Below are 21,546 nucleotides of genomic sequence, written 5' to 3'. Positions count from 1 at the left end.
ACGGCGGCGGCCTACAGTGAGCAGAGGCCGGGGGCTAGAGTGAGGAACGGCCGGAGGGTTAGAGTGAGCAGAGACCGGGGGGCTAGCATGAGGAACGGCAGGAGGGTTAGAGAGCAGAGGCGGCGGGCTTGAGAACGGCGCGGCTGGCGATTTCGACGAAGGAGCGTCCGGAAGGACATGTGACGACTCCGGGCTGGACTCCGCTTCGTCCACGGTGAAAGCCGATCCGGCGATCCACAGCGCAAAGTTGTTGTATTTCCGCAGCAGATATTGTCCTCTTTTGGAAGGCCAAACAAAGTAGTTTCGCTTTCACAACGAATCACACAGTGCCTTCACGACACGGCGGCGGCAACAACAATACTACAGCGAGAATAAAAGTTACGCCTTCTTTCTTTGCGTGAACATTTGGGCGGCGTTATGCAAATCTTCCCACATAGCGACGTAGATATGTGGGGGCGTGTTAGAACAAGCCGTTTAAGGTAGGCGTGGCTGACTCTTAGCTTTTATAAAGAATATTTCTTTGGATTTGAGACTTTAGTCTTTGCAACTTTACAGATCTTCTTTCTGCACCAAGAGCTTGTAACACTCCAAAGTGTAAAAATTTTAATTGCATCATATGACCCCTTTAAGCAAAACCAGTTTAAGATCACTTATTAAAAAAAAAAAAAGGTCAGACCTGAGGCCTAGTGTCAAGCAGCTTGCTTTCCGACACTTTGAGCTATGGTGCTCATGTAAGTCTGGCATTATTTTTTCATCCTGTTTCAACCCTTTTCCCATCAGTTGTGTCCTTTCTCTTGTTATAAGTGTCAAAAAAGATTTAAAAAATACAGCTGTACTGTATATAATAAAGCACTCCATTGCATCAGCCATCAGACATCCACAGGTAGAGCTGATATTTCTCTTCTACAGGCTTCCTCACTCTGTAGCAGTCACGTTTCATCTGAACATCAGCTCGAATTGTGGATGACAGTGTTTTTGTCTTGTCAGAGTGGCAGAGAGGCAGTGGGGTTTTGTTTATAGTCTCGCTAATGTAGTTAATTAAAAATGGCAACTTTTCTCATTCTCAGTCAGTGGCATCCTGTCATACACCTCGTGCTTCAAATAATACAGATCCATGGCTGACCTTAAACCAGAATTTCTCCTTCCTAAGATCCTATTTATATGCTATCACTGGGCTAGAGAAACCGAATAATACAACAACATGCCCTGAAAAAAAAACTATACTTTGATTTCTCATAGCCTTATTTTAATTTTAAATATGGTTTTTGAAAACAGATTTGACAAGCATGTTTCTGTGATGAATAAAATACAAGCAATTAAATCTAAATCTCTTTCTTGTTAAATGTGAAGTGTCTAATCTGTGAAGGTTTTAGTCCTGCTGTTGCTCTTTATACTAATGCCAGTGTTTCCTGTAGGCGGAGGAGAGACATGGCAACATCGAGGAGCGTTTGCGCCAACTGGAGGCCCAGCTGGAAGAGAAGAACCAAGAGCTGGGCAGGGTGAGGTCTGGGTTGGGGGTCATGACACCAAAAGAAAAAGGGATGCTGAGTTTGTCACTGAATGAGTGAATGTTGGATAGAGGAAAGATGAGATGTGAGGCAGTAAATGAGAGAGTGGCTTTGGTTTATTACGCTGTGTGTGCATGTGATTTTGATTTGTTTAAGTGCACATAAGAATGAACACTATAACCAGTGTTTGTTTGTTTTTTTGTGAGTGTGTGCGAATGTTCATATGCTTGGCCACAATGTCTCCACAAAACTTGAAATAACCCACATCAGATGTTCATATTAGGGAAAAATAAATAAACAAAATATCAAAATGAAAATGTAAAACGGTAAATGATTTGGCTCAGTATCATGTTTGTTTAGCCATATTGTCCCTAGCAGTTTGTATTACACACACTTATACAGTAGGTCACACTTCACAATAGTTACATTTGTTAACATTAGTTAACTACGTTAGTTAACATGGAACTGAGCATGAACTTATTAATCTTAGTTTACTGTATATTAATTTCAACATTTACTAATACATTATTAAAATAAAAAAGGGTATATTATTTAATGGACCTTTATTAACTAACAATTACAAAGATTAAAATATATATTTATATATTGTGTTTCCATAATGGATTCTAAATATATATTTTTAAAAATTATATTTTTTAAATTAATAATTTAATTTAATAAATAATATAATACTTATATATGAAATATATTTTAATATAATATATCATAAAATAGTATAATATAATAATACTTATATATTAAATGTATTTTAATATATAATATTTAATATACACTTTTTCACTTTTGACAATAGAATAGAAGTTAATGGACATGTATAACCATAATTTAATGACATTTTATCTTCTTTTATTTTAAAACCGTAAAATTTTTTGTTTGGGTTTCAAGGTTAGTCTGTAGTTATTCCAATTAGATTTAAATAAAAACAATGTAAGTATACGGTCCGAATTTGATAATAAATGTGTGTTTCTGTGTGTGTGTTAAGGAAGACGTGTAACCTGTTGCACAATAGGTCTTGACCAGGCCTGCAGGCGGTGTGTTCGACCTCACTGTGGGGACTCTGCGGCCTGACCGCTCTCATTAGCCTGTGCTGCTTTGTGTCTTCTTCTGTTTTTTACACACACAACAGAGGCAAACAAAGATCGATAGGCTAGCGCTCCTGTACAAACACACTCACACACACATGCTGCTGCTCTGAGAATATGGGACATTTTTTAGCTCATCTTGAATCAGCTGAATTTCCTCACCCCCAGTGAGAGCAGAGCTGTAATTGGCTGCTATATTTAGATTTTGAATAATTCATGCATGGTTAATTTCCTTCTGCGTGTGAGCTGATGATTGTAATGACTTAAAGCAGTCAAAGAGAGTCCTTATCCTCCTTCAGCCTTAATTAAACCTTGATGCTTACACCTCAGACTGGGCTTGAACTCCCGCTCTTTCCTGACAGTCACAATGCTCTGTGTTGACTAAATTTTAAAGACCGTTGCCACCAAAAGAAAATTAAGATTTTGTTGCCAGGCAACTGAGTGCCCATATCCTGCAGCAACTGTGTTTAAAAGTCATCACCCCTGCATTCAGCTACAAGGACTGTCATTATTCATGTTCTTGAGGGATTATCACAAAATGCACACCATTTAGAAATATGTGAGAAATTAGTTGTAAATGCTGAAGCAAAATGTGAACTCTCAAAGGCAGCTATGTGTTTTAATATCATGAACCTGACTTAAAAATCAGACATAAAACTCTTAGAATGTGATGGCAGTGCTTCAGGGTGTAATGCTGCCCTCTATTGGTTCTACTGTACGTAGATTATCAGAAAAACAAATTCCAGTCTAGTTGTACTCTTAAAATATGGATGTTGTTTCATACTCCCCTTTTTTTCTTGCTTCCTTTTATCTTCTCTGCTCGCTGTCACTCTTTCTCAGGCTCGGCAGAGGGAGAAAATGAACGAGGAGCATAACAAGCGTCTGTCTGACACTGTGGACCGTCTTCTCACAGAGTCCAATGAACGGCTTCAGCTGCACCTGAAGGAGCGCATGGCTGCGCTGGAGGACAAGGTACAGATTTTGCAATACCCACCTGCACATACTACTGTTCACATTTGACCATTTGATCAGCCGATGCTTAAAGAGTATTTAAGCAAACATAGAACACACTGACACAAGGGTCTCATTACTGACTGGTTTCCCAGGCCTCAGATTTACATGTACTGCAGGGGGAAAAAAACAAAAAAAACATGAGATATTAACAGCTGTTTTTTGAAAATATTTGTAACATTTAAGTTTTTAAATGTTAAAAGAAAATATATTTTCAATAATATTTTTAATTAAATTTTTTTCAGCATTGGCAAATATTTTTTTATTGTAGCTTTTTTCTTAATGAACATAATTAAAATAAGATAAGAAAAATAAGATTGCTCACGTTAATTGAAAAAAAATAATTATATCTATTATAATTTTTTTATTCTTAAGAAATGAAATGTTTATTATGTTTATTTATTTTCCTAATGTACATTCATCTTATGAAACTATTTCAATTATTATTTAAATTATTTACATCAAACATATATTATTAAATTATAAATTAATTCATTTAAATTATTAAAGAAATTAATATTTATGTCCATATTTATAGTCTGCCTTTATCCTAGAGCGTGCACGGCCATATTCTGTAAATCGCTTGTGAAAAACATAGGTATAAAGGTTTTCTGTTCAGCTTGAATGAATAGAACCCAGTCCTTTCCTCTTTCGAGCTGTAAGCTGAGATGACAGAAGTGGCCAGATGTGAAGGGACAGGCTGCACCACATGTAGAGAGCGAGAGAGAGAGAATATGCAGGTTATCTTTGCCACAACGTGCTGCTTAAATCTTATTGTCAATTTTGTTTCGTTTTTTTTTCCCCCATTCCCCCATCAAGAATGCACTCATCCATGACCTGGAGAATTCCCAAAAACAACTGGAAGAGTTCCATCACAACAAGGTACAGTGGCACTGCACATTAATAACACACAGATCTGCAGAACATGAGCAACAGCCAGGAGTGTTGCAGTTTCAAGAGATAACCGAGGAGCATAACATGTCCATGGACTTTTCTTAATTAACATCAAGTGTTTAAGTTAGGATATTTATATGAACGTATAAAGAAGTGTTTATCCTGTAGATCAGGGGTCGGCAAGTAAGTTTGGCATCGGGCCAAAAACCATTTTCGCCACTAGATGGTGGGCCAGAGCAGAGCCAAAGGATAATTTAAGAAATTAATTGATGAAAAATGCAACTAGAATTGCCTGTGACAGACTGTTACAGTGTCTTTTGTAACTGGTAGAGAGCCGTTACTCTGTGTTAAATCCTGTAGTAGGACAGTCATTAACAAAAAGCCACATTTGTGTGGCGGTGTCCGGGTTTTACACTGGATAAATTAATAAAGCAGAGTACTGACACATAACCTGGCAAGTATCTTCATTCACCGCCTTGCTAAAACACACATATGTGGGAGATGCGGAATGGATTAAAATAACTCAAAAAAATTTGAGTCATGCTCTTAACGAACTATGTTTTATTTCCTCTTTCCATATTGTGAATAATAAATGTGTATCATTTTAATTTGCTTGTTACACAATGGAGCCTAGATTATTGTAATAATTATTTGACGTAGCCTACTTTTACACTGAGAATTATTCCTTGGCATCCTCATGTGCTAAACTGCATTTTTTTTAATTGTTTGCGTGCTGGAGGCACGCTATTATGTAGTGCGCAGAGTGATGTTAGCATTTAAAGGGATCATATGATGCTGCTAAAAAGAACATTATTTTGTGTATTTGAAATCTGTTTAGTCCTCCATAAAATGCGCTGGACACATCTGAATATTTGGGTTGAACTGTTCTGGAACAGTGTTGTAAATACAACTTAACCACTGATTTCTAGTCGTGTCCTCTTTTGGAAGGCCAAACAAAGTAGTTTCGCTTTCACAACGAAAAAGCGTCACACACCACCTAGAGTATGTGGAGTGAGTTGCTTGAGTGAGCAGAGGCGGGTGGGCTTGAGAACGGCGCGGCCGGCGGGCTTGCGGCAACCACATGTGACGACCCCTGGCTAGACTGGATCCGGCAATCGACAGACGAGCCGTTTTAGGTAGGCGTGGTTGACTCTTAACTTTTATAAAGAATATCTCTTTGCAATTAAAACTTTAGTCTTTGCAACTTTACAGATCTTACAGAGCTTGTAACACTCCAAAGAGAAAGGAAAAATTTGAATCGCATCGTATGACCCTTTTAAGTGAGTAGCCTACTAAGACTATGTAATAGCCCAAATGTATTTTGAACGTAGTTACTGAATTTCATCTTTTCAACTTTAACTCTATTCATGTAGCCTATTCGTTTCAAGAGTATAAGCATATGCACCCCCAGCTGTTCTGCATCCATGATCAAGAATATTTTTTTTTTTTGCTGATTGTCTTGTCAAACGTTTTGATAAAAAGGAAGCTGAATTTGCTTTGTTATTGTTCACATGTTGGTGCTGAGGCCCAGCGTTATAAGCAAACGTTTCAATGGTTCACTGTTTTTTCATACCGCACATTTCATGACGGCTATTTTAGAGATGTGTCTAGCGATCCACAGACTCTTTAGAATGTCTTTCAGAACTTTTCAAATCAAAAGCTCTCAATTCATCTCAAAATAAAACATTGCTGCAAAAATGTTCTCGTACTTTTATTTTGAAGGCAAAATCACTAAAGACGAAGTGATTGTAAGTAACGTCTCGGTTACGTATGTAACCCTCGTTCCCTGAAGGAGGGAACGGAGACGTCACGTCGAGTAGATTGGTCCCTCTAAGCGAGATCCCAATTTCGTCGGTCCTCCGACGTGACGTCGAGAGTGACCGACTGAAAGGGAACTGTTGCTGTCATGACAGATATATTTCAGAACCAGCCACTATCAAAATAATCTGCAGGCGCGGGCCAGATATTATTGCTGGCGGACCAGTTTTGGCTCGCGGGGCCGCCTGTTTCCGACCACTGCTGTAGATGGTCTCCATTTCTTTCTTGTTTTTGTTATCATTTTTACTTTGGCTTTTGTATGTTCATTTTGTTCATGTATTGTTCATTGTGTGTCCTGCAATGTGATTTTTAAAAATGCTAATATTTATTTAAATATATATATATACATAAACTACTATTCAAACATTTAAGGTTGGTAAGATTTTGTATTGTTTTTAATTTTTTTTGTTTTTAAATTTAAAATACTCATGCTGATAAAAGCTGCATTTATTTGATCAAAAATACAGTAAAACAATAATATTGTGAAATATCATTGCTACTTTAAAAAAATTGTTTTGTATTTTAATATATAGTTTTAAATGTAGTTTATTCCTGTGATGGTAAAGATGATTTTTCAGCAGCTAAAGAAGCATTTTTGTGTTAATATTTTTCAGGATTCTTTGATTAAAAGAAAGTTTCAAAAAGCAACATTTATTAAAAACAGAAATCTTTTGTAGCATTACAGATGTCTGTACTGTCACTTTGATCAATTTAATGCATCTTTGAGGAATAAAGTATTCATTTTTTTTTTTTAATCTATTTTAAAATTATTATTATGATTATATCAGGAGTTTTATTTTCTTATTTTGATCTGTATTCATTTGAGTTCATAAAAGTGGTTTTCATAATAAAGAAAGAATTGACTAATCAATTGTTGTTTAGGAGAGGCTTATTGGGGAGATTGAGAAGTTACGGGCTGAACTCGATCATCTGAAGCGCAGGACCGGTGCGTTTGGAGACGGAACACATCCTAGGTGACATCCAGATTTAAAACATTTATAGTATTTTGTTATATAATGAGCCCTATTTTTATCTGCTCGTTAAAAGTGATGTGCTAAGTAAGCCTCTCTCTGTTGACCCGGTCTTAGGTCTCATCTTGGCAGTGCCACAGACCTGCGCTTCTCAGTGGTGGAAGGTCAGGGAGATCACTACTCCTCCACAGGGGTCATACGTCGGGCTCAGAAAGGTCGACTGGTGGCACTCAGGGATGAACCCACCAAGGTGTCAATGTCACACCTACTGTACATCTCCATCTGTCCAAAACTTGTTGTAATATGTACTGTACTGGTATAACTGTAGTCACTGACACACCTTGGCCTTGTAAACTAATTTCTCCCTATTCTTTTCTTTTGCCTCGTTGGATGTGTTCATTGTAAGTTCCGGGTTCTCTAATCCACTTCAAAAATGTTGATAGCAAATCAGATCTTACTGATTTGTAAACTCCACAAAGTAACCCTGATCCATGTCTTTATTTCCAGATCCTGCCGATGGTGGAGCAGGATTGGGATCGCTCTCAGTCCTCCAGCTTGCGAGCCAGCCGTACTCACCTGATGGGAAGCGACACTGAGCTGTCTGACCTGGACGATGAAGACCGTGAGACCATATTCAGCTCAGCCGATATGCTGTCTCCCAGTGGGCACTCAGATGCCCAGACGCTTGCCCTCATGCTGCAAGAACAGCTGGATGCCATCAATGAGGAGATCAGGTTGGGGTACAGACTTTTAAAAGTGACAATATGGAAATCTTGTTTTGTTTTTGAGCAGCTGCACAGCAACAGCCTGACAACCAGCATTGTGGCAGTGAGTTCTGCATGAGCTAGTGCCACTTACATTTTGTTCAAAAAGCTTTTTAAAACTGTTGAAGCATAAAGTTTATGACTAAGTGCTAACTTAGCAGCATAAATGGGTCGTTCAGTGTGCATCAGTTCTGATGTCAGAACTATCAACACATTAACATGTGACTGTCCCTATTTATTTATCATCAACTGTTCAGTATTCATCATTATGATGGAGGCATTGTTACTCATTTAACTTGTGAAGACGTTAGCCAGTCAGCAGAAGTAATTTGCATAAGTCTAAAAGGTACTTTAGCTAAAATAGGCTGTTTAATTTGTTTTTGGTGGACGAAACATTGACTAACATTATAAGGAATTTATAATTAGTGTTGCATATAGGCTCTTTAACTTACTGCCAGCTTAAAGACCCCCTTAACAGAGTAGAAAAGCCCTTTAACAGTTCAGGGTTACACTTTACAATATTTGCTTTAGTATATGAATGCTTTAAATCTGACATATCTTGCGACTTGTGTGAAATCTAATCACGTGCCTCAAGTATATCAGCTTAAATTCTTAAAATGTAATTTTCAGTTGTTTTATTGATCCAAGCTTGTGCTCTAAACTCATGCTTTGTTGAACAGAGTCTTCAGAAGGGTGACCAGTTACAGCCAGAGCCAACCTTCTTCTCAAACTCAATGACCTTTTTTCGATTTCAGAATTCATTGACCCTGCAGGCAGACTAAAAGAGCACCTGTGTGTCTCTGTGCTCTGGTGGCCCGCAGATATAATTAGAACGGTAACAGAAACTGTCAGGCAGGCCAAAAACTTCATTCTAAATCCAAACAGTGCTCTGAAGCTTGTCCTGATACCAAGCTGTCTAGATTCCTTTCAGCAGCACAAAGCGATGGAGGTGGAACATCTGTCATATATGACAATATTTGTGAGTTCTGAGTTGTGGATGAATATAAATGCCAGACAATAGCAGAGCTATCACCTAAAATGTGCTGCAGTGTGCAGATAGCAGTGACTCATGACCTGAGCTGTGGCTTAAACTCATTAGGGTTCAACAACAGACTGTACTTCCAGGGCATGAATATTAACATATATCAACAGTAAGAGGAGTCCTGGTGACATTTTCTTTGAAGGCTGAATACATAATGCCCTATAAAGCTGTTAGTAGTGCATTTTATGGTTTCCCAATTAATTCTAGCCACCATTATAATGTATTATATGTGCAGTATAGAATATATACACATTCAGGGGTGTGCATAAGTGGTGTGGAGGTGTTTAAATAAGTTCAGACCACTAATTTGCCTACCAACATGGTTGACAGCTGTTAATTCACAATCACCGTTTTAGATCGACAAACTGTAATACTGAATAAGATGTCAATTCGAACTTAAAACATAAATCTAAACTACGCACTTCCGGTTTCAACTTGGCAGCACTAATACATATACTTACTTCCTGGTAACCCGCCAAAATAAAAGCTTGCTGATTTTAGATTTGAAAAATGTTAGAAAGAAAAAAAAATGTAAATATTAGCATTGTGTTTTTAAGTGTACTATAAAATAAATGTATTTTTATTTAATAATGTTTTTAATTTTAGAATATAATAGTATTATCACACTGCATTTGTGCATTTAAAAGTGCAATAACACTATAAGGAAAAATATTACTATTAATATTAATATAGTAATATAGTAATATTACTATTATTAGTTATTTTATTTTTTTATAGATATGTTTAATGGGTCACATTAGGTGCAGTGTGAGCAGCAAATCAAATCACCAGGTGCTCTCATGAGAACCAGACTGAAAAATCTATGTGCGCTCCTGTACACAGCCATTCTTGGCTACACGTTATGCACTTATAATTTATTAGATGATGTAAAATAAGGCATAAAATTGAGTGTTTTATAGGTTATAATGCATTATATTATTAAAAAGTATAACTATAAATATGGATAAATGGGTAGCCAACATTAAATAGATCAAATAGATCATTCGGATAGATTTGAGTTCGGCTTTGGTTTGAAGTGTATTCTGCAGAGAGTACAGTTTGGGGATTTTTGTGTCTGTTTTATGTTAGAATTTTCTCCATCTATAGGTGCTAAATCTCTTTCTCCTTCTGTTCCAGAATGATCCAGGTAGAGAGGGAATCAGCAGAGCTCCGGGCGGATGAGATCGAGAGTCGAGTAAACAGCGGCAGCATGGATGGCCTGAATGTGACACTGCGGCCACGCTCCTCCATCCCCACCTCCGTCACTGCCCTCTCTCTGGCCAGTTCATCACCCCCCGTTAGCGGCAGATCCACACCTAAACTGACGTCCGGTTCAGCAGCCCACGAGTTGGGCATCATGACCCTGGTGATCCTTGCTTCACATTGCAATGCTTTTATTTTGTGTTAACGCCGTTAAATCGCCCTTTTCTAACACTTAATCATCTGTCACCTTGCATCTTCCTTTGTCTCTTTCTTCCTGCTAACACTTCAGCCTAGTGATTTAAGGAAACATCGCAGACGAGTGGCTGTAAGTGTGTCTTCATCTCTAAATGACTAAACTGAAGACTGGATTGCTTGTGCTAATGAAGTGTGTGTGCATTAGATAGATGAGGTTGTGAATGTGTGTATGTGTGTTTGTTTATTTATAGGTGACTACGTTTTAATGATTTGTGTTCAGCGTGTGTGGGAAATGTCATTCGTTTTATTTTTTTTGCGAGAGGCGATATCGTGATGATTTTGTTTGTGTGTTTTTGTCCCAGTCTCCTGTGGAGGCCCGAGAAGACAAGGCCACCATCAAGTGTGAGACGTCGCCCCCTTCCTCCCCCCACAGTCTCAGACTAGACCAAATGAACTTCGCTCAGCTAACAGGAAGCCTTGAGGATGGCCGAGGGTAAACGCACACACAAATCCACAGATGATCACGTCTCAGGTGTTAATAGATCCTTCTCTGATTGAACTGGATGAGACATATTTTCCTAGCAGGCATAATTGAGGACAGATGAGAGTTTGTCATAGGCAGAGATGCTCTCACGAACACTCAACTGCTCTTGAGACTATGGGTTTATAAACTAGTTAATTACTGTCAGCTTGCCTTTGTTTTAGTCATGTGTGACCCACATTTGTTCTGTAGTACACCTCCAGGTGTGTCATGCGCAATAAGATTTGTGAGCCAAGTAGATAACTTAAATCTTTGAAAATAAGCTGATTATTGTAGGTTCAAAAAAATCACATGTATTAATTTAATCTCTTCAGTTACCTTCTGCAGATCATTTGCTTTAAAATTACATTTTTGTCATAATTTACCTGCTTTCTTTTTAAACTTGTATATTTTTATAGTGGAACAAAATGTCAAAGATGCTGTTTTCCATAGAGCTTTTCCAAAAATGCTGCTGTTTTGAATTTTCTATTCGACAAATAATCCTGAACAAATGTATCACAAAAATATTAAGCAGCACAACTGTTTTCAACATTAATAATAAGAAGAAATAAGAAATGTTTCTTGAGTACCTAATCAAAATGATTCAGCTTTGGCATCATGGGAATAAATTACATTTTAAAATATTATTAAAATATAACTTTTTCTGTTTGTTTAATCAAATAAACCTAGCCTTAATTTGCATAGGAAACTTGCATCGAAAGCATAAAAAAATGTACTGACACTAAACTTTTGAACATTAAATAATTGAATACTTTATATAGACAATAATATTTATAAGATAATATCTTGTTTAGAATATCATGTATATAATGTATCATATGTTATTTAAGGATTTGAACCTAGGACCACTTTTAATGCTAAATAAAATCATAAAAAATAAAATCACTATAGACTTATACATAGAATTTCTAAATTATTTTCTGGAGGGCAGCATCATATTTAGCTATCATGCTGTGTTTTTAATTATGTTGCTCCAGATGTTTTCTCTAGAGCATCATCTACTATTTAAGCTCTGTGAGGATTTAGCTGGTGTGATGTTTTTATGCGGCTAAATTTAATGATGAACTACCTTGGGTATTGTCGAATACAAATCACACTTTTGTAGTCTGACTAATTTAATTCAAATAAGACTTTCAGCAGGTGTCCTGCACACTCAGACTAATACACATTGATTTGAACCAAAGCAAGAAATCACTCCTTATGTGCATATTTTCAGTCTCTCTCTGTCCTTCCTACTCCCACATCACTGCTGGGGAGTTATACTGCATCTCAGAGGCGCCTAGCTCTATCACGATTTAATGTTTCACACAAATTTATGGTGATGTCAGAGGAGGAGTGATTTCATTACGATTGAATTGGCTTCGATAGATCCAAATAAGAGTGCAGGAATAACTGAGCATTTCTCAGCAGGGCAGGCAGTTAGCCTGATTAAAAGATTGCAAACAGAAGTGATCCTGCATGTTATATAGTGTGAGGTGTTGTTCACACAGGACAGGTTTTTGTGTTCTGTCTTATATACACATACTTCAGATAAATGTCTTTATCTTTTGTGTCAGGTCTCACTGTTTTTAAAGCATTTTCCCTTCACCCTGGCTGTTATTAAGGGCAAAAATACATGCCACTGTTACTGTTTCTATTCGACTGCTGTTTCTGCCTCCACATTGCTGCATCATTTGCATTAGGTTAAACTCTGCTCAACTTAGTTTTGCTATTGATAATAGTTTCTAATGCCACCAGAAATTATTAAAAATGAATTACTTCCAGTTGCTTTTTCACTACAGATTTCTGTCGTTGTGAACATCCCTTAAAGGGCTAGTCCACCCAAAAATTCTGTTATCATTTACTCACTCTCATGTCAATCCAAATCTGTAACTGTTTTTTTCTGTGGAACGCAAAAGAAGATATTTTGAAGAATGTTGGTAAGCAAACCGTTTTGGTTCTCAATGACTTCCATTGAATTTTTTGCCCATATGATGGAAGTCAGTGGGAACCAAAACTGTTTGGCAACAAACATTCTTCCACAGAAGAGAGAAAGTCATACAGGTTTGGAATGTCATGAGAGTGAGTAAATGTTGACGGAGTGTTCATTTCTGGGTGGACTATCCCTTTAAATGCTTTACTGTAAGTCACACAGTGCCTCTCTTTTTCCTCACTTTCTCTTTCTTTCTCTGCTTAGGGGCAACAAAAAGAAGGGCATAAAGTCGTCTATCGGCCGTCTCTTTGGCAAGAAGGAGAAATCACGTTTAGATCAGCCTTTGAGCAAGGATGGCCAGATGACACCACCTGCCATTCCAGGTAGCATGAAACAAAAACGCATACATTACATGCAGGAAATGTCATGTTTTTATTACTACTGCAGAGTATCACTTAAAAAGCCTTAAATTCAGTTTTATCAAATTTAAGGCCATAAAAAGTCTTCAAAATGGTATAAGAAAAGTCTTACTTGTAATCCGAAAGTATTTGGTTTATTTGTCTTAAAAAAGTAAATGAAATATTAAAATGTATTTTAATATGTTGTTACACTTCAGATTTCGAGATGGGCATTGGAGATACCATGACCTTGAGCAAACTGGGCACACAGGCAGAGCGAGACCGCAGGATGAAGAAAAAGTAGGTCTTCTCTACTTTATATCTCACTCACACAGCTCCTTCGCCCTGACGCCCATCAAATCACCCCGAGACATTCACTAATCTGACCTAATCCTAATTACCTAATTACACAGCTCAATTAAAGCAAATGACCAATCAATTGGATGGCAAAGTGCCATTTCCTGCAGATAAACAAGTTACAAATAACACTTAATAGTAGACTAATAACATGGCCTCATTTGAGTGTACTTTACCATCTCGTAGAGTCTATCCTCATCTCCTCATCTTATCTCTGCCCCCTGATCATTAGCGTGACAGAAAAAATAGGTTTCATAATCAGCACCTGCCATGTGGATAAGTTTGTGTGTGTGTGTGTGTCCATTCTTTGGCACTGTGCTAAGAACAAAATGTTCTTGTTTGGGTGTTAGATGAGAAAATGAAATTGGATAGCCTTTGCATTCTAATGAAATAAATGATGTTAGAAGAATAGCCTAGTGCTGTTCTCTAATAGAATGAAAATCTGATTCAGATAAGTTCATATTTAAAATAATAGGAACAGGAATAAATTACATTTTAGAATAGATTAAAACAGAAAACAGTTTTAAATTGTATACATTTTTTATGTTATTACTATATTTTTTATCAAATAAATGCAACCTTGGTGAGCCTATTAAATCTTATAGCTCAAACTTTTAAATAGTAATATATATATTATATTATATTATATTGTATTATATTATTATTATTACATATCAGGGCTTAGGTCCACTTTCATGCTGAACAAAAAATAACAATAACATTAAAAACATAAGTAAATTTTAACTCCAGACCTTTTGAGTGGGCATGTATATTAGCAAAAATAAAATGAACATTGCTGTTTAAATCCCCATATCGTTTAACCACTACACTGTGTACTTCATATGTTCAGACTGATGTGAGTTTGATGTCTCTAGGGTTGTGTTTCCTCTAAGCTCTGACCTTTCTTTGTCTTCTATCAGACATGAACTGCTGGAGGATGCTAGGAGGAAAGGGCTTCCTTTTGCTCAGTGGGACGGCCCAACTGTGGTCTCCTGGCTCGAGGTATAAAGATATCAGCCACCATCCCTCCCACAGAGCAGTAATGAGCACAGCACTCATGATCTCCATGGTTATAATCACACAAGGGGGGTGGGATACTGATGACAATAATTACGATAATTACTTACTCGCTCTGATGATGATAGAGATAACCAAGATGCATCTTGATGGACTTCTCTCTGACATCCTCCAGCTGTGGGTGGGCATGCCAGCTTGGTACGTGGCAGCGTGTCGTGCCAACGTGAAGAGCGGCGCCATCATGTCGGCACTGTCAGACACAGAGATTCAGCGAGAGATCGGCATCAGTAACCCGCTGCATCGGTTGAAGCTGAGGCTGGCCATTCAAGAAATGGTGTCACTGACGAGTCCGTCAGCTCCTCTCACCTCACGCACAGTAAGAGCCTGTCTGTAAACTGCTCATACAGTCGTGGTCAGAATTATTGGCACCCTTGGTAAATATGATCAAAGAAGGCTGTGAAAATAAATCTGCATTGTTAATCATTTTGATCTTTTATTTTTTTTTAAAAATCACAAATATCTAACCTTTCATTGAACTAAAACAATTGAAAATGGGGGAAAATCTCATTATGAAATAAATGTTTTTCTCAAATACACGTTGGACACAATTATTAGCACCCCTAAAAATTCTTATGGGTAAAATATCTGTGAAGTGTATTCTGGACATCTTGTTTAGATACATGGCATCTTTGATTCTATCAAATACCAAAAAATGGGTCACTGGGCACAAAACCAAGCTTCTGCTATGGCCATTCCAGTTCCCTGACCTGAACCCTATAGAAAATGAGTGTGGTGAACTGAAGAGGAGAAGCACCATCATGGAGCTGGGAATCTGAAGGGTCTGGAGAGATTCTGGATGAAGGAATTGTCTCTGATCTCTTGTCAGGTGTTCTCTAACCTCATCAGGCATGATAGGAGAAAACTCAGAGCTGTTATTATGCCAAAGGGAGTTTTCAAAAAGCATTTAATAAAAGGGTGCCGTTAATTGTGTCCAATGTGTATTAGAGAAAAACATTTATGTCAAATGATATTTATAAAATTTGTTTTATTTTAAACCCAAATAAATTATTCGTGATTTTGGTCCAGTTTAGATTAAAATAGGCATCTGTACACCTACTGCATACGTAGAAAATAATTGCCGGGGGTGTTAGTAACATGACTGCCAACTGTACAGACTTGCCTTAAAGGGATTTTGCTGTAAAGGTGGATTTGAAGACTATGCCATGTGTGATCATTTATCTGTGTGTGTGTGTGTGTCTGTTTTTCTCTGTTCAGTCTTCCGGAAATGTGTGGGTGACTCATGAGGAGATGGAAAACATGGCATCCTCGACCAAAATGGTTAGTCCATCTGGGTGACTCCTTTGTGCCCACGGTGCCATGCATATGCCACGCTTCCGCAGCCCTCACAACCCCTAGCCTGCTGCCCCTGAATCCACCCCCATCTCCCTCTGCCCTGCAAACTACCCAAAGAGTGCGCTTATTAAACCTTTTGCATGTTTCTGAGTGATTGCTGTCCTGTCGCTTTGCAAAATTATTCCATATTTAACTGCATTTGCAGTAACCTAGTAACAACCACAGCTGCTTGGTGTGCACTTCATCTACTCTGACTGGACTGAACTTATTTAGCTTGAAGAGAGCATTGTTAACACTCTCCTCTGTGCTCTAACACGCTGGCATTCTGACATTTGACTGACAGGAGAATGAGGAAGGAAGCTGGGCTCAGGTGAGAGAGCAACCGAGAGCCTTCCAATGACCTCTTTTATGTGGTCTTCATTTTCCATTTTAAAAGTCTGTCAGTAGCTTGGTATATTTATGTAGTAGGAACGAATTGACAGATTTTCATATGGAGTTTCAAGTAAAAAATTGCAACTATATGTAAGGAATTCAATGAGAACTTTGTTAGTTTTATTTAAAAATAAAAAGTATTTTTATGGGCCAAAATGCACTTTTATATGATTATATTCTTAGAATATGGTTTTAATTTGTTTTAATATATATATATATATATATATTATTTCAAATATTTTTTTATTTAATACATAATGAAATAATTATACAATATCTTTTTTTTTATGCCGGATAAATGTTGGTGTGTGTGTGTGTATGTGTTAATGTAAACATATTTTATTATTTTCTTTTTCTTTTTTTTTTACATTATGGATCTCTGTGTAGGATCTAAATAAAATGACTAAACTAAGCCCATGTAAGATCCAGTTGACAGAGGCAAAGTATATATATATATATATATATATATATATATATATTATTTCAAATATTTTTTTATTTAATACATAATGAAATAATTATACAATATCTTTTTTTTTTATGCCGGATAAATGTTGGTGTGTGTGTGTGTGTGTGTGTATATGTGTTAATGTAAACATATTTTATTATTTTATTTTTCTTTTTTTTTACATTTATGGATCTCTGTGTAGGATCTAAATAAAATGACTAAACTAAGCCCATGTAAGATCCAGTTGACAGAGGCAAAGTGAAATAATATATTTTTTCTTTCTCAGACGCTAGCATATGGTGACATGAACCATGAGTGGATTGGGAACGAGTGGCTGCCCAGTCTCGGCCTGCCTCAGTACCGCAGCTACTTCATGGAGTGCTTGGTGGACGCTCGTATGCTGGACCACCTTACTAAGAAAGACCTGCGGACACATCTCAAGATGGTGGACAGCTTCCACCGGTAAACATTTGGATTGACTGCTCATTTACTCATTCTAATAACCAGACTTTTTATGGAATGGTATATGCATTATATCCTTACAGGGCTAGTTTGCACTTACTAAGAAAGACCTGCGGACACATCTCAAGATGGTGGACAGCTTCCACCGGTAAACATTTGGATTGACTGCTCATTTTTCATAACTACTCATTCTAATAACCAGACTTTTTATGGAATGGTATATGCATTATATCCTTACAGGGCTAGTTTGCACTATGGTATCATGTGCTTAAAAAGGCTGAACTATGACAGGAAGGAGCTGGAGCGAAGAAGAGAGGATTTTCAGCATGACATCAAAGGTATGAATAAATTAATAATGCACTCTCTGGATTCATTGCTTCTAAGTTATGAAGGGAAGAGCACTATCTAGTGGCCGTACATGTTATCTGCATTTTGGTGGCAGGAATGTGTGAGGTCAACAGCTGAGCTTTTTAGTGTCAAATTCATTTAAAGGCGGCCGGCTGAACTTCAGCATAACACATGAACTTGACACAGCTGTCACAGCTTTTTAAAATCTTTCATCTTCGTCACTAAAGACACACGCACCAACTGCTTAAGACACACACACTTAAGCACATTACACACAGGATTGTGCAAACAGAAAGCAATTCAAATTTGCCAGCTGTGCAAAATAATCATGCTCCACATATACTGTTACCGAAACACAGATATTTCCAGAACTGTTATAAACACAGACCCCTTAGAAGATTTGCTTCATTAATGTTCACTGCATGGGTTAGAGGTGGTCTGTTCAGTCTTATACCACAGTATATCACGGAAACTGTATATCACAATACACATGTTGTTTCAATTGTTGTATGCGTTTATCATTTAAAATATATAACTTTTTGTCAGCCAAACCCCTAGACATCAAATATTTCATTGAAATATCACCTGCGATTTTAAGGTAATAGTTCAATAATTTAATGACACATTCACATTCCTGGTTCTCTGATGTTGGTTAATGATCACATGACATGCAAGTTAAATTGTGAAGTGTTGCAGCCCACATTAAATTATTATTATTATTATGAGGTTATAACTGTGATTTACAAAACTGAATATAGAAATATTTTGCTGTTGTAAATTGCAATTGTACTGTAAAATAAAATGTTTTAATGATTTTATTGTACACTACAATTTACAATTATAATCTTGACTTTCAAACATTGACACCTTCGAATATTTCAAATCCTTTTTGTTTTGTTTTTGTCGAAATACTGCATATTTACTTATTTTATCCGTGTAATACTCTAAACTTCTGCCAACCAAAAATGTTGAAAATGATGCAAATGTGTAAATAAAGTGAGCATAGCGCACGTTGCATTCCAGTCACAAATGCATGTTAAACTTGCAGCACATGCAGAGATGAAGTTTGCAGCATTTACTGTGAACCGAGAAGCTCAGCTGCAGAATACAGTGCCACGCTTCGCTTTGAAGCAGGCAGTTCATCAAATTATGCAGTTATTTAATTCATTCATATCCTTTGATTTGATATTCACACTATTCTATATCTTCTGATATGGCTTTATAATGGAAGTCATTTGAGTCAGTTTAATATGAAACCAGTGAACCATTTTGTGTCTAGCAGAGGTAATAGCAAATGCATGTATTGTTATCACTCCCAGATACCCTGGTGTGGACCAATGATCATGTGATGCAGTGGATTCAGAACATCGGTCTGAAAGAGTACGGTAATAACCTGCTGGAAAGCAGTGTGCATGGAGCTCTCATTGCCCTAGATGAGACGTTTGACTTCAGCAGCTTGGCCCTCATTCTACAGATCCCCATGCAGAACACTCAGGTGAGGAACACACCTGATGATGTTTAATAGCAGTTTAAAGACACTAGCTTGTCCATTCTGTTCTAGCATAGAAAACTGACTCAGTTGATTTAGTGGTTCAGCATACGGCTGGTCTTTCCAAAGTCCTGTATCTCTGTGTCTTCCAGGCCAGGCAGATTCTGGAGAGGGAATTTAACAACCTCTTAGCATTGGGAACAGATCGACGCCAGGAAGAGGTTGGTAAACATTTGGATAAGTAAACCTTTTTGAATTTCGGCTAAAATTTCATGGAATTTTTACAGGTCACTACAAGTAAATTTGTCATATGTCATATGCACACTTAATTATGAATAATGAATACTATTCAATATTGAATCACCTGCAAAATATAGACTAGAGCTTCTAATGTACAAAGAAAGAATCTTTCACAATTTAATTACTTTTGTCAGCACTGTTCAGAATGGAGCAATCACAATCGTTCATGATTACAGGATAAGGCATCTTATTTAGTCATTTTAAGAAATTGATGGGGTCGATTTTCATTTGTATGTCAGGTACCAGCCAATTTATTTTATATATTTATACAATGGTCATTTTTAATGTACGGATGTCAAAACATCTTGAGATTTGAATGCAGCTTTTCAAGGCTTTTAAAATGAAACAGAAAATATTTTAATTTTAAATGTTAAATGAAACAAAGTAAATAGAAATATTTATTTATTTGTTTATTTTGTTTTTGTAACATGAAAGTAAAATACAAGTATTTATTTGTTTATTGTGTTCATCTGTGTAACAGATTTTTCAAAATGAAACAACTAGAATATTTATTGTATTTATTTATTATTTTATCTATTTTATTTCCCATTTACTTTATATCTGTGTAACAGTTTTTTCAAATGAAACAGAAACAAACTAGAATATTTGTGTTATTCTTACTTGTTTTAAAATGGCCATTTCGTGACACAGCAATAAGCTGGGAGTGCTTGTCTGCAGCCAGACTCTCCTGTAGAAGCAGCCAGGATTGCACTGCTCATCATTAATGTTGACATTTGTTCCCTGTAGAACTAGGAAATTATCATTGTGCTGTGATACTTGCTTCTCTGTTGCCATATATGAAATAACACAGATGTTGGCGCAGTCATAGTTCTGAACAGTATCTTAACCCAGTTGTTGTGATGTCATTCCTTTCAACAGAGTGATGACAAGTCTTTCCGAAGGTCTCCATCGTGGCGTAAGCGCTTCAGGCCGAGGGACGGCCAGGGCCTGGGTATGATGCCGGGGTCCATAGAGACTCTTCCCGTTGGCTTCCGCCTCAACACCATGTCCATTCCCCCCTCTATGGCTGCTGTGCCCAAGAAACAGCTGCAACCAGAAGGTAGAAAGGGGGGGCAGGGTGTTTTACAAGGGTGAAGTGAGTTCAGCATTGCCATTAACACATTGCACTTTAATGGTTGCAGTACAGTACTAACAAGTAGTGCCTTCTCTAACTCTTTTACAGTTAATCTTACAGCACTAATTGCAAAACATGAATGCATTTGACTGTGAAAGCATGTGTTGAATGTAACTAATATTAATGGCACAGGTCAGGGTCATTCAGCTTGTGTCACTGCATGTTTTCTCCCCTCTGTGTCTCTGTGGTTCAGCAGCCGGTCCCCCGGCCCCGCAGAGACTAGACCCCTCAGCTGTCAGGACTTACTCCTGCTAACTTGCTTTTACTAATCACTGCACTCACACTAACAGGTAAGCTGGTCACTGCAACCTCTCTGCTAAGATAGAGATGTTTAATGATGCTCAGATTCATTTCTTGGTTACTTTTCGTTTAGTACATGAATGGTCCGTTTTCTTTTGTGTAAAACTTAAGTAGAATTGAATGAAAGTTCATATAATCCACTAGGAACCAGCTAGTAACCAATCAGAACATGCAGCAACTGTATAGTAACTGATTGCATTATTGCACTCCATTATTTTATTTCAATTTTCAGTGTCCTTTCATGTATATTTATTCAGTCTCATGGATTATATGAATGTGAGCTCATGACCGTTTTTCTCTTTACATCGTTTATTCAATTATATATTTTGTTTGTGTAATTTTGAGATATTTAAATGTCACCTTTTATAATTATGTCAGTGTTCTTCTGGGTTTGGTACAAGTTAAGCGCAGTCATTAAAATTTGTAGCATAATGTTGGTTTACACAAAGAACTATTAACTGAAGTAGAAATTGCAGTTACACAAATGGGCCATTCACACAGTAAGCATTTTTTCATTACACTTCAGTGCTTCTCCATTTTTTTTT

General features: G+C 37.1%; 1 protein-coding gene across 1 annotated transcript in view; it reads left to right on the top strand.

The window, feature by feature from the left end:
* The window catches only part of LOC107590170 (liprin-alpha-2-like), a 33,342-nt gene extending 12,127 nt beyond the window's left edge, over positions 1-21,215 (top strand). The window contains exons 7-27 of the mRNA XM_016278793.1: positions 1,416-1,499; positions 3,452-3,583; positions 4,442-4,504; positions 7,217-7,308; positions 7,423-7,555; positions 7,813-8,045; positions 10,249-10,477; positions 10,604-10,639; positions 10,872-11,002; positions 13,227-13,345; positions 13,579-13,660; positions 14,638-14,719; positions 14,910-15,110; positions 16,010-16,072; positions 16,431-16,457; positions 17,254-17,429; positions 17,670-17,767; positions 19,097-19,272; positions 19,419-19,487; positions 20,446-20,626; positions 20,895-21,215. Coding sequence (XP_016134279.1) covers positions 1,416-1,499; positions 3,452-3,583; positions 4,442-4,504; positions 7,217-7,308; positions 7,423-7,555; positions 7,813-8,045; positions 10,249-10,477; positions 10,604-10,639; positions 10,872-11,002; positions 13,227-13,345; positions 13,579-13,660; positions 14,638-14,719; positions 14,910-15,110; positions 16,010-16,072; positions 16,431-16,457; positions 17,254-17,429; positions 17,670-17,767; positions 19,097-19,272; positions 19,419-19,487; positions 20,446-20,626; positions 20,895-20,956 — 2,469 coding nt within the window. The 3' untranslated portion in view covers positions 20,957-21,215. The remainder of the gene's footprint in view (positions 1-1,415; positions 1,500-3,451; positions 3,584-4,441; positions 4,505-7,216; positions 7,309-7,422; positions 7,556-7,812; positions 8,046-10,248; positions 10,478-10,603; positions 10,640-10,871; positions 11,003-13,226; positions 13,346-13,578; positions 13,661-14,637; positions 14,720-14,909; positions 15,111-16,009; positions 16,073-16,430; positions 16,458-17,253; positions 17,430-17,669; positions 17,768-19,096; positions 19,273-19,418; positions 19,488-20,445; positions 20,627-20,894) is intronic.
* Positions 21,216-21,546: the final 331 nt, after the last annotated feature.

Source organism: Sinocyclocheilus grahami, unplaced genomic scaffold (assembly GCF_001515645.1).
Source record: "Sinocyclocheilus grahami isolate Dianchi unplaced genomic scaffold, SAMN03320097.WGS_v1.1 scaffold125.1, whole genome shotgun sequence".
Lineage (NCBI taxonomy): Eukaryota > Metazoa > Chordata > Actinopteri > Cypriniformes > Cyprinidae > Sinocyclocheilus > Sinocyclocheilus grahami.
The sequence above is the reverse complement of the archived record's forward strand: the minus strand, read 5'-3'. Positions and strand labels throughout refer to the sequence as shown.